This window comes from Penicillium concentricum (genome assembly GCF_028827145.1).
Source record: "Penicillium concentricum strain IBT 3081 chromosome Unknown utg000002l_segment0_segment0, whole genome shotgun sequence".
Classification (NCBI taxonomy): Eukaryota; Fungi; Ascomycota; class Eurotiomycetes; order Eurotiales; family Aspergillaceae; genus Penicillium; species Penicillium concentricum.
The window spans coordinates 3,307,538-3,319,897 of NW_026622755.1; the positions used below are offsets into that span (position 1 = coordinate 3,307,538).

The 12,360-nt window shown below is 51.8% G+C and overlaps 7 protein-coding genes across 7 annotated transcripts; 5 read left to right on the forward strand and 2 right to left on the reverse strand.

Annotated features, from left to right (window-relative positions):
- Window positions 1-54: 54 nt before the first annotated feature.
- Window positions 55-1,575, reverse strand: N7517_004854 (25S rRNA (adenine645-N1)-methyltransferase; the record flags this gene model as incomplete). Its single annotated transcript, XM_056722584.1, has 1 exon — window positions 55-1,575. One exon carries the CDS (start codon window positions 1,573-1,575, stop codon window positions 55-57), a length of 1,521 nt encoding a protein of 506 aa, XP_056578834.1.
- A 468-nt stretch (window positions 1,576-2,043) lies between these two features.
- On the forward strand, window positions 2,044-4,440 carry N7517_004855 (uncharacterized protein; the record flags this gene model as incomplete). The annotated part of the gene is made up of 4 exons (XM_056722585.1): window positions 2,044-2,167; window positions 2,230-2,882; window positions 2,942-4,044; window positions 4,101-4,440. 4 exons carry the CDS (start codon window positions 2,044-2,046, stop codon window positions 4,438-4,440), a joined length of 2,220 nt encoding a protein of 739 aa, XP_056578835.1.
- Window positions 4,441-4,499: 59 nt separating this feature from the next.
- On the forward strand, window positions 4,500-5,393 carry N7517_004856 (uncharacterized protein; the record flags this gene model as incomplete). The annotated part of the gene is made up of 2 exons (XM_056722586.1): window positions 4,500-5,219; window positions 5,280-5,393. The coding sequence occupies 2 exons, from the start codon at window positions 4,500-4,502 to the stop codon at window positions 5,391-5,393; spliced, it is 834 nt and encodes a 277-aa protein (XP_056578836.1).
- A 405-nt stretch (window positions 5,394-5,798) lies between these two features.
- N7517_004857 (uncharacterized protein) lies at window positions 5,799-7,269 on the forward strand (the record flags this gene model as incomplete). Its single annotated transcript, XM_056722587.1, has 4 exons — window positions 5,799-6,452; window positions 6,504-6,600; window positions 6,674-7,171; window positions 7,223-7,269. The coding sequence occupies 4 exons, from the start codon at window positions 5,799-5,801 to the stop codon at window positions 7,267-7,269; spliced, it is 1,296 nt and encodes a 431-aa protein (XP_056578837.1).
- A 432-nt stretch (window positions 7,270-7,701) lies between these two features.
- On the forward strand, window positions 7,702-8,959 carry N7517_004858 (BAR domain-containing protein; the record flags this gene model as incomplete). The annotated part of the gene is made up of 5 exons (XM_056722588.1): window positions 7,702-7,741; window positions 7,853-8,008; window positions 8,088-8,649; window positions 8,736-8,867; window positions 8,927-8,959. Exons 1-5 carry the CDS (start codon window positions 7,707-7,709, stop codon window positions 8,957-8,959), a joined length of 918 nt encoding a protein of 305 aa, XP_056578838.1. The 5' UTR covers window positions 7,702-7,706.
- Window positions 8,960-9,673: 714 nt separating this feature from the next.
- On the forward strand, window positions 9,674-10,262 carry N7517_004859 (uncharacterized protein; the record flags this gene model as incomplete). The annotated part of the gene is made up of 4 exons (XM_056722589.1): window positions 9,674-9,684; window positions 9,867-9,950; window positions 10,043-10,095; window positions 10,183-10,262. 4 exons carry the CDS (start codon window positions 9,674-9,676, stop codon window positions 10,260-10,262), a joined length of 228 nt encoding a protein of 75 aa, XP_056578839.1.
- A 597-nt stretch (window positions 10,263-10,859) lies between these two features.
- N7517_004860 (sterol homeostasis protein ARV1) lies at window positions 10,860-12,315 on the reverse strand (the record flags this gene model as incomplete). Its single annotated transcript, XM_056722590.1, has 3 exons — window positions 10,860-11,960; window positions 12,017-12,070; window positions 12,127-12,315. The coding sequence occupies 3 exons, from the start codon at window positions 12,313-12,315 to the stop codon at window positions 10,860-10,862; spliced, it is 1,344 nt and encodes a 447-aa protein (XP_056578840.1).
- Window positions 12,316-12,360: the final 45 nt, after the last annotated feature.

A 12,360-nucleotide genomic window follows, 5' to 3' on the forward strand; every position in this document is an offset into this window, starting at 1 on the left:
GTGTGGTAAATTTTGGTTATGTACAGATACATATGAACAGATCCTTTGCAACATCTAGCGGATCTTATAAACACATGGCTTCAGCACCTGGGCCTCTTGCTCAGCCGACATGCCAGACTCTGAATCAGGCTTGCGGTCAACAAAGCGCTTCTTGTTACCACCAGGGGCAGGCGCACTGATAGCGGAAGCGTGTTTCCCCTTGGTAGGCGCACCACCCTGCTTAACAAATACCATTCTCACAAACATCTTATTGGACTTATCCACGGATTCCTGGCGAAGCATGAACCCACGAGACCGGAAAACCTCCACAAATGCCGAGATATCAGTCTCGTCCTTATTGTCAGACGGCCGCACATCCTCAGCAAAGATATCGCCCTCATCATCAGAATTGTCGCCGCCCTTCTTCTTCGGCTTCTTCTTGTCCGCCTTGCTGCCGGGCTTCTGCGCACCGATCTGAGACTTCTTGCGTTGGACCTTGCCAAATCGACTTTTGACCTCACTGACCCAGCACTCGCCCTTGCCGTCGCCGCGCAAAATACGCCATGCTTCCTCGACGAAAGAAACCCAGTTGGTTCCCATCAGACTCAGACAGAAGATAGCCACATCCGCCGCACCATCTTCCAAGGGGAGATTCGAGATATCTGCTTTGGTGATCAGCGCATCGGGCGCTGCCAGATCGTAGCTGTTGAGCTTGATTTTCAGCTTCTTGGCCGAGGGCGTCAAGGCGCGTGCGAGCTGTGCATCACCGCAGCCCAGATCGGCGAATGTGCATAGTCCAGTGGGACGACGGGGGAGCGGATAGCCCTTAGCAGGGTTCAGGGGGTTTCCGCGCTTCGGGAGCGGGATTGCACCGCGGTGGCGGATGGTCTTGATGTAGTCGTCGACCGGGTTGGAGGGCCAGGACTCCTTCACCTGTCGCGCAAATCCGGCATGGTACTCGTCGAACAGCTCCGGGTTGGTACTGAACATCTCGAGTGCTTTCTCGGAGGGGGTGGTGTAGAGGGTTTCGTTCAGGTGGCGGAACCGAGAGGAGATCAGCTTCTGTCGCATCGCCTGCTGGAGAGGTGTCAGGTTCGCTGTTGGTGGGAGTGCAGGCGCAGCGGGAGTAGGGGCAGGAGCTTCTTTGGCTGGTGTAGTGGTAGCATCATCTGCCTCAGTCTTGTCCTCGGCGGCGTTGTCTTTGTTCTTCTTGTTCTTCCTTTGTCTCTTCTTGGGTGCTTTCTCCTCGATTTGATCTGCGTCTGAATCGGCGGTGATGACAGTTTCACTTGTAGGCTCCTCGGTGGTGGTTGTCTCAAGTTTTTGCTTCTCCTTCTTCTCCTTCTTTTGCTTCTTCTCTGATTTTACGGGAGCCTCTGCGCCGGGCTTTCCACCCCTGGTGGTACCCTCAATGTGCCTGCGGTACATCTCATCCACATTGCCCGCGGTGACACGGTCATTGGCACGCTTGCGCTTGTTGTTCTTCCCATCGGAGTTGGCATCCTTCTCCGGCTGGGACTCGTTCTTGGGCTGCACGGGCTGAGTCTGTGACTGCAGAGCAGAGCTCTCAACGGACCATCCTGGAACAGCGAACATGATTAATTTCGAAGGATTGGTTGTAAATGTCCAATTCCTTTGAGGTAAAGGGAGCGGTACAGAAAAAAAAAACTCTCATTTCGTTATCGGTAATTTTACTATCGATTACATACACAGTGATGCCTCAGGCACTAGACCGGGGTAAATCTCGGCTAAAAGCCTATGGCATGACCTTGGAGGGACACAAAGAGAGAACAATGTTCACCGGAACTCCGTACACTAAGCTACACTAAGCGTCTCGTAAGCCCTTGTAATTAATCAAATACCCGACACTTAAGTCTGACTGTGCACTTAAGAACTTTGCAAATATGTATGTTATATCCCCCCTGACGAACAGCGTATTGCGGGTGATCTGCGGTCCTCGGCAGCTTTTCCCTCTTAGCTTTCTTACGGAGTACTTATCTGATGCCTTTTTAGCCCCACCTGGGCACAATGTTCTCGCACATGTCCACTCTGCAATCTTGAGTCATGGATGACGACCTTCAGGATCAGCTGGACATTCCAGCTGATCTTACAGTTAGTGCTGAAGCGTCAACTGCTCGATCAGGTCCCCGCAGACTCCCGAAGAAACGAACTAAGACTGGCTGTTTGAGTATGTTGCAGAACGCTAGAGAGAGAGAGAAAGAGAGAGTCCCCGTTGACAAAGCCCCACAGCTTGTCGAAAGCGCCGGATCAAGTGCGGCGAAGAGAAGCCAATATGCACCAACTGCGTGAAATCGAAGCGAATCTGCGAGGGTTATGCCCAGCGAGTCGTGTTCAAGAATCCCATAGGGATTTTTGGGTCTTTCAGTACTGGTCACAGCCAGGACCCACAGATAGAGCAACAGCATATGAGAGTGCCGATATACAACGATTATGGATCCCAGCTCCCTCCCCAACAAGCGGCAGCCGCTGCTCAGCATCCAATGCTGGCTCCACGACCTGTTGATCCGGTGATGATGGGATATCACTCATTCCCGTCCCGAATCCCCTCGCCCACTCAAATTCAGCCGATTAATGCACCTCCATTCTATTATCCAGCAGCTCAAGTGCAGCCGAAACCCCATATGTGGCACACTCAGCCGATATCTCAAGCGGAGAGCACGTTAGTTCCATCAAATGTGACTGACATCTCCCAAGCACAGCGGCCAGTTCAGCTGGGGCAGACGGACGCTCCACATATGACCCCTGCAATCATACAAAATGTACCCCAGATCACTAGTCCGTTCGGTCAAACAGCTGAAGAATACGCCTCCAATCTCTCCCCGGTGCCAGGTCTCAATCCAATGCCGGGAAACAGGGAGAGCGAAATCAACAAGGTTCCTCGGGTATGCATTGGCGTGGTCGCTCTGTTTTCGCGGCTAGTATGCTGAGTATGATTTCTTAGATTACGCAGCCGCTGCCTACGATCTATCATTATCAGCCACCACCAGGGAGATTGCCGCAACAATTACGATCTCATGAGCAGTTTATACCCCATCAGATACCACAACAAACACAAGTGATATACATGGAAGATGAAAGCGAAGATTATTATGACGTGGACTCGGATGATGAGATGGTGGATCAATCGCAGGCCGAAGGCTTCAATCAGCTGAGTCTCATAATGGCCTCTGCTAACCGCGATGAGCGACAACTCCGCTCCTTCACGACTTACCTGAACGAGCCCAATGTGCTCGCCTCATATCGTCCTACACTTGGCTCTTCTCCATTGAACAACCCAAAGACTGCCCGCATCTTTGCCCACTTCATCCATTCAACTGGTCCATCCTTGTCTATATTTGAACGACATCCTACTGACTCCTCGATTGTTCTGGGGTCAGCTGTCCCATCTGCACAACAAGGTCTATGGGTCTATACGCTTGCTCTTAAAGCTCTGGAGCATCCAGCCCTACTCCAGGCAATTCTGGCCGTCAGCAGCTTACATATTGCATATCTACAGCAAGTCCCCACGACAGTATCTTTGAAACACTATCACTACGCCCTGAAACGAGTTGGCTCCGCAGTCGGTCTTCCCCTCCGACGCAAGCAAGTCGGCACATTGGCTGCGACTCTGCTACTAGGCTATTATGAGGTGATATCTGCCGACCACTCGAAATGGAATAATCACCTGGGTGGGTCCACCCATCTTATCCGGGAGATCGACTTTGCCAAGACCACCAGAGATTTACGGGCCCATCGACGTAGAGCTCATGAGCAGCGACTCCAGTCGGGCTGGACAAGCTCGTGGTGGGGAATGCCTGGCGAAGTCTCTGAGGATGATCCCTTCTCTGAGAAAGAGGACAGCATCGATCAAGATTTTATAGGCGCCATTATGGGACGAGCAGTCAACTACGACCATTTTGGATGCATCAACCAGGAGAGTACGCCGCCCCCCAAAAAGCATTTTACCCGCAAGGACATCGAGGTTTTCCGGATTCAATGCGATCTGTACTGGTGGTACGCAAAGCAAGATGCACTCCAGAGTTTTATTGGTGGAAATAAACTATTGTAAGTCTAGACGTACGGCTACTAGCAGACATACGATTTGCTTATTCGTAAACCAGAATGCCCTACTCTCAATGGGGTCAATGTCCGCCTCGAGCAGGCATTGGCCGCTTAGATGCCATTTACGGCTCCGCAGATCACCTGTGGCTGCTGCTCGCCCGGGTCACAGATTTTGCCTTGTATGATCGCAAGCGAAAGTTGAGAACGCTGAAGGCAGGTGGGGTGGACTGGAAGCCAGGCCCTGAGATGTTCCAATTCATGGGTCGGTTCGCTAGCGGCCCTCCCGGTCAACGACCTGGACCACCTGGCGGCTTCGGCCCGGGGGTCCCCCTGGCCCTCCATCTGGCCCGCCTAATATGCAGCCTGAAGGGTATCCCAAGGGCCCCCCACCCATCGTAGACCCTGCTGGGGCCTCTCCTTCTTCAAGCCCTGGGCCGGCCTCGGCCGACAGTCCTCCAATGTACGGAATGATACCCCCTCAACCGCCTGCACGCCTTCCCTCGGGATTCCAAGATCGACCGCTTGAGCCTCGCTTGTCAACAGACGAGGATGATCCTGCTCACGACATGAGCTACAAGGAAGCAGAACAAGAATGGGAAGAGATTTTGGTTGCCATGGAAGTATTCTCCCAAGCGTTGGGCCGCGATTTCCAACCTTTGCCAGCGGATGTCGCACCTCCAATCGCTACACCGTTCGGTCCCGCCCTCCAGTATCGTACCCACACCATTGCCGCGATCTGGGCGTTTTACTATGCCGTGCGCGTTCTGCTGAATCGGATTCATCCCTCGATGCCGCCGGCTATCATGATGGCAGCTGGAGTAGCTGCTCCAACAACGGCCGGATTTGCGCAGACTATTGGGAAGATCATGGCGGGTGTCTACTATCCGCAACGCTTTAATCTCGAAGCAGGAAGCTTGAGTCCGAATTTGGGTTCTGGGTTGACTGACATGACAGTGCCGGTATTCTTTGCAGCTGTGCAATTTACTGATCCCACGCAGCGAGCTTGGACGATTTCAAAACTTCGCGACATCTCTCGCCTGACTGGGTGGAAGAGCGCGGATGCAATTGCCGGGGGCTGTGAGAGAGCATGGATAGTCGCTGCAAAGCAAGGTCGTGGACCACCCTATCAACGGTCATTTGAGACTGACCGATCACGAGAAAAGGCAAAAGAGCGTGAGGTAAGCGTGTCTATTGGATATCCTTGTCCTGTACCATCCATGCTAATGTATGCGCCACAGACTGAGGCTGTGCCGAAGGAGGTTGAAGATCGTCGATTTGTGACAGTCAGGTTGGATCGATCGCATTGGGCTATGGGAATCTTGGAAGAGGACATTGCGAATTTAGAGGTTTAGGATTGGATGAAGTATATGTACAATGCACTTGTGCCTACCTGCCTACATAGTACATACATTAGGTACAACATACAGTACATGTAGGTACAGTAGTGCCCGTCGCAGGTGTGGCGCAGGTATGTATCTAAGTATCCCCCCACATTCAAATCTGACCCAATGTCATCATTGATCGGCTTCTGCCTGACATTTTACCTATCTTGTTTTATTTTACTTTCTCTTCTCTCCCAAGGCAGATTTTCGATCTCAGCTTTCTATTGCTCTCATTTCTGCGTGTTTCATCTCTATCAAATCCAACAGTCTCGCCCGTGGTTCCTCGAAAACCCCACCCTCGGTTCGGAAGTCAGCCGCTCGCGTCATCCACGGTTCACACATTATTTTGTTGTAGAATCTGGTGATACTCCCAGAATGTCTCGGTATGATGACTACCGCTCGTCAACAGGGACCCTGGACTCTCGCGATCGATACGATCGATACTCACGGGGTCCCCCAGTGGCCGAACGACCCCGCCATGCTGAAGAGCGCTTTGAAGCACGCCTCCGTGAGGAAGACCGATATGGACCCCCTGCGCGCGCACCCGGAAGACTTTATGAGGATGACCATCTAGACCACTCATCCCCTGCCAACTCTCTTGTGGCGCATGATCGAAGTCGACGCCGTGATGACAGTCCCTCATTCAGACGTCCCCAACTACTTAGGCGGCAGTCGTCCTTGGACACTTTCGACCGCATACCCCGGCGCAAGATGGAACACCTTGATCCCCGAGATCGCGCACCGCGCGCTCCCCGTATACCTGTCGTTGCTCCGCCTCGTCCACGGTTCTCTCCGGGCCGTTATCGTGAGCGAGAGGTCTACGAGGATATTAGGATCGCCGAGCCCGACTACTACGGTGACGAAGAGTTTAGAGATATTCGTGATCGAGATATGGTTGATCGTCGCCGCCGCTCGAGCAGTACTGTTCGCAGAGAAAAGCCTTACCCGCGCAAAGGGAAGACCCGTGTTCCTCGTCATCTTGCTCATATTCACGCCATTATGGATCTAGGGTACCCGTTCAAGGAAGAGGTTGGTGATTTGTTTTCCAAGAGTACTGTTGTCGCCTGCTGACCTAAGTAGGGGGATGTGATTGTCATCCAAAAGGCATTGTCTAAGGAGCAGATCGACGAAGTGCTTAGCTTGAGCCGCGAGTTCAGGCGGCCTGACCCCGTGGAAAGTGAGTGACATCCGCATCCGCATTCCTTAAGACCTTGCAAGGGAGAGTTATACTAATCAACGTTTTCAAACAGCCGAATACATTGGCTTGTCCCCGTCTCCTCCCCCCAGGGAACGGCGGCCACGCGAGCAGGTGACAGAATACCTACGTGTCGAGGCTTCTCCCCGCACCAGCCAGGCATTCATCGTGGAAGCATCACCGGCCCGACACAGGTCACAGTCGCGCCACCATGTGGACCAGTACGAGGAGATTGTAGAGAGGCCGCGAGTGCGGGGAGTCTCCCGGCGACGAGCTGTGTCAGTCCATGATCATGCCCCTCGTGTATCTCCCGTACAGTATATCGAGGAGCGAGAATCTACTGCTGTTCGGGCGGGTCCGATGGTTGTCGTTCGTCCGCGGGAGAGCGATCACGACGTGAGCGACTACATTCGCGAACTGGAAGAGGAGACAAGACTTCTTCGTCTGGAGAGGCAAGGTGGAATTGAGATCACTCGGCAACGCGAAACAGATATCATTGACGATAGAGGCAATCAGGAGGAGATTGTCGAGACTAGGACGCAGGAGCGCACAGGTATGATGCCCTAGATTACTATCTCGTTTCGGTGATTCTGACCTTCTCTAGAACCTAACTCTCGCATCATGCGTGCTATGTTGGCAACTCTGACCTAACCCGATGTCCTTTCTGCTTTCCTACTTGTGAAGCAGAGAATTACGACGTTATGATTTTAACTTGATTCCAAGGTTCTGGGTTCTGGATAGGGATTTCCGGATGTTTTTTTAATGTATCTTCTTATTCAATTTGCAGATTATTTTTAGGTACAATATTGAAGTCTTAGGAGTCTACTCTAACAGGAGACTACTCCTAAGATGGACGATGAGTTTGACATACATTTGGAGGTTATGAAGCGTAGGAAAAAAGACCAAAGATACAAACCCATTGTATTATGGATGCCTGATGTGTTTTGTGGCGTAAGTGAGGCGGTGCAAGGTCGAGGCTTTGTCCCGCCCGCGTAGCACATGCAATGATATCCCATCATCGCTCTCAACCATTTCCCATTCTGTCCTCCTTTTTCTTTCTAACTAAAATCATTTAAAATACACCAATCATGGATCGAATGCAGGCATTCGGAAAGAACTTCAGGTGAGCACACCGTCATAGGCCCCCTATCCCGCGGACCCCATTCCATCCCTCTCGACTTGTGATCGGTCGCTTTACTAACATCTTATTGCCTTGTGGTTTTCTGACGGGCAGTGCGAGCTTTACGCCTTTTGCGCAGCGTACCCAGCAAATGATCAAGGAGCAGCTGGGCCAAGCCGATGACAAGACCCAGCTCCCCGATGAATACATCGAGCTCGAGAAGCGCGTCGATGCGCTCAAGCTTGTCCACCAGAAGCTGTTGCAGGTGACGTGAGTAATCTATGTTGCTTCCCGCTCTATGGATGACTTCCCCGACAGGCGCTAACCACCGTTACCTTTCGCGAACTAGCTCCCAATACTCCAACGAGGCCTACGACTACCCTCCCAACATCCGCGAGTCCTTCAATGACCTGGGCCGTACTATCAACGAAAAGGTCCAGCTCCTGTCCCAGGCAGGCTCGCCCGCCGAGGCACAAGCTGCCCTGACAGCTCCGCCTTCCGCAAAGCCCCAACCCAAGACCTTCAACCACGCGATCGCCCGTGCCTCCCTTGCCGGCTCCCAGACACTCGCGCAGAGCACCGAGGGCGAGGACCCGCTCGCTAGTGCGTTGGAGAAGTATGCTCTGGCCGAGGAGCAAGTTGGCGAGGCTCGTCTGGCCCAGGATGCTCAGATCCAGTCCCGCTTCCTGGCTGGCTGGAACACTACCCTCAACACCAACTTGATGTTCGCTGCTAAGGCGCGCAAGAATGTTGAGAACGCCCGCCTGATGCTTGACTCCATCAAGGCTAGCAAAAAGGCCGCTGCCCACGGCGACTTGGATAACCTGAGCGAGGATGCCCGCGCAGAGATCGAGCAGGCCGAGGATGAGTTTGTTGGTCAGACTGAGGAGGCCGTGAGCGTGATGAAAAACGTATGTTCTGGTTGAATTTCTTTTTTTTTTTGCGCTCTTGTTGGTATTTGGAATAAGTTCTCGGGTACTAACGTGGCTTGCAACAGGTCCTTGATACCCCCGAGCCTCTGCGCAACCTGGCCGATCTGATCGCTGCCCAACTCGAGTTCCACAAGAAGTCATACGAGATCCTCAGCGAGCTTGCTCCGACTGTAGATGCACTGCAGGTCGAGCAGGAGGCAAGTTATCGGCGATGATCGTTTTAGATGTCCATCACCCCTAACCACGTTTTTCTTAGGCCAGCTACCGTAAGATCCGCGAGGGCGCTTAAGCGTTGTTTTGAAAGCCATGTTTGTTTTGTTATCCTTCTGCCTGGCTTCGATTTTGTCTGTTACTCTGAGCCATGGCCTTGTGTTTTGTATCTAAGCGGCTTTGCTTCTGCTGAGCCAACCCAACAGATCATTCAGTCTGGATTTTTGGACTTGAAATTCAATAACTTTATCTATATCCTCATAAAAGATCATCATATAGTGGAAATGTAGAGTAGATGCCACCTCCTTAGTGTATAGATGTCTTTTGCGCCACCCTTCGCACGCCGGGTCTCGATCCACCGCCCGCCAATTCTGCCTCAGGCGTCAGCATCCCGCTAGCTCCAGGAGCTCCGACATCAACGGAGATACTCCAACTCGCCAGGTCGCCTTTTTCAGCTCGCAACACACCTGACGGCTGCATATTTTCCGAAGAGAACCTGCGATATTTTGTTTCTCTAATACCTGCCCAAAACATCATCGACCCGATCCCAATCGTGCCACGCTGCACTAAACAATCGATTACTTGTCCGTCCACCCGCGCAGTCAAAGGATCCGGACATTCAAGAACACTCGTGCAGAACATTTATACCGTCGAATAAACGATTAGCCCCTTTGTGCTCTACTCCATAGCTCGCTCGCTCTTCGTCAACACATTCGTATCACACACTGAGTGATCTCCACTCTGGGTTGTGCTTTACTCCGACGAACGAAGATAATAATAAAATACCGACAAAATGGCAAATGGGTATGTTTCCCTCTTGCTTGGAGTTATGCAATAAAACAATGCATACATACCTGGACTCATGGGTTGAGAATTACCTGGTGCCGGGTGTTCGCATTGTTCGATCCATCCCGCCACACCTCGACCTCCCGATACTCTACTCGATTTGGATACAAAATTACAGTCGCTAACTTGAATTTTGACAGTTGGAGCATGCTCATTGGCCTGGTTATCATCATCGCCCTCTCGACAGCAGCGTGGTTCCTAAGCCCGAAGGGCGATAACCAAACGTGAGTCCATGCTTGCATTCTGGGCGTCGAGCCCAGCGGCCATTTCTTTTAAAGTTGCAAGCACTTGAGAATACTGACTCTGCTATCCTCAGCCTCTTCCGTAGCACGCTCATCCTTACCTTCGTTTCCTGTTACTTGATGTGGGGTATGTTTCTTGTTACCCATTCTCTCTATCCATCTATCTCCATGAGATATGTGCGCTACATAAACGATGCTAATATATTCAATATAGCCATTGTCTTCCTCTCACAGTGGCATCCCCTCATCGCACCAAAGCGGTCAGACATCAGACCTGATCGTGTACCGCAATAGAGGCATTTCACTTTCTGGTTGCTCGTGTTTTTCGTCAATTCTGTCAACTAACATTTTGGGAGAATGTCGGTTGTGAGATATTGTCTCGTCTTCTCGTCGTGGGATAGTATATGATGAAGTCGGGCTTATTTCGTCCCGTGCTGCGATGTGCGTGGATTAGACGGGAATGAAGATTGGTGTTTTTTCCCTGTGCTTTGGCTTGATAGCGGGATGGATTGGATGCTTGTTGGATTGGTCTGCATTGTGAAACCGTGTGTTCACAGCTACTTCATGTTTTTGTATAGTTTTCGTCCTAGATGACCTTCTCTTCGCAGCGTTTTATCTACATGTTTTCGTTTTGGTTCGGTTTTAGTACTTGCTCGGTTTCCTTTTTGTATGGAAAGCATTCATAATATTTTCGGTCACTTTACTAGATCAATACTACTATGTAGTACCTACCCCCAATTGTGTTTATAAATCGAGGATGTTGACCATGGATTCCCCTCCATAGAGTACCTAGTCCTAGTGATATATATATTTAAGTAACTTGAAAGCCGATAAAGCTAGGTTATATTATTTTTTGCATCAAGTATTCAAGTATCCATCTGAAGCACTTCATTAGCCAACCCCCACAGCACCGAGAATCACCCTCTGCACCGCCCACCGGGCGATTTGACCCGCAACTGCAACAGCAACAGCACGCAGATATCCACAGCCAAGTAAGATATACAAAGCCTCGATATTACTTAAAAGCACCAGGTGCGTATCAACGACACCAAGAGAAAGCAATGAGGAAAGCAAATCAAAAAGCCCCGTCAGATAACTAGTGGGTGTAGAAGTCTGAAGCAAAGAAGCCATGCCAGCCATCCACGATTCCAGGAACGAAGAAGGAAGCGCTGAAGCCGAGGGCGGAGATGATATAGCTGCTTTCGCAGAGAGGAGATAAGAAGTTTTCGTCGCTGTAGCGAGCAGCGTCTGATGCACCGCGCTCGGAATCGTAGCCATCTGCGTCGGGGACCGGATCTGTGCTGCTGTATGACTGTGCGCTGGGATGTCCGAGAGGCTGCCGTTGCCGTCAGCGCCCCAGATTACTAGCAGGATGGGGAAAAGCTTCGCGCAACTGCTGACTAGCAGGGCAGTGCTGATTGCTGCTGGGCTTGCGGCTGTTGGAGGGGGTAGGGGCTGGATATTCTGCATCGGCGCTGTTGATGTCCGGCGCAGCGGCGGCGCAGGTCGGGGTGGTTGGCCCATTGATGTCCCTTGCGGCGGTGGTGATAGCTCGGTTGGGGAGGTGACCTCGCCATATGAGCTAGGGTTTGGGGTTGGGTTTGGCAGGCTTGCAGGGGCATTGGCGGGGGTCTGTGTTTGTGGGTTTATTGGCACCGCAGATGGCGAGGGATGCGTTGGCGTAGGGGGCCCGGAGGGGAAGGGGGTGGTATCTTTTGTAGATTTTGTGGTAGGATTGGTGTTGGCATTGCTGCTGCTGTCTGGTCCGCTGTAGCGGCGTGACTTCGGAACTAGAATCGAGGCCAAAAGGCGCACGGTGAGGTGGTGTGCGAGAGTTGCGGCTGCATTCAAGCTCAGGAAGAAGAGGTATTGGACAATGATAGGGGCGCGTGACAAGAAGGTCGTTGCGAGGGATGGGTCTTTCTCAATGCGTGCCCAGGTCAGGTAGACGTCGAAAAGAAGCAGAAGCACTCCTAGGCGAATTATGGACCGCTAAAAAGCCACCACATTAGCAAGTGGCTCACGATTGTTTAAGGAAGTATACCCACATCGAACTGGTTGTCGTCTCGCCCGAGCCGGTTGAAGAGGAGATGTCGGTATACCTATTTCAAGATATGTCAGCCAGTTCGCGTCTATCAAGGATATGTATAATGCTTACCTGAGGCTTAATGAGCACCAAGTCAATGAAGAGCACGACAAAGTCATATTCAACGTATTTGTCGGCAAACCGCTGGCAACGCGGACATTGCGTTAGTCGCACACCCTTGCCTTGGGACCGGTCATCAGCACGGCTGTAGGCACTGTACAGGTGAGAGACCGGATAGGAGCACTCGATGCAAATAGGCATCGCGTCGCACCGGAATGTTGGAGGGTCCAGACTGCAGCTCTCCTA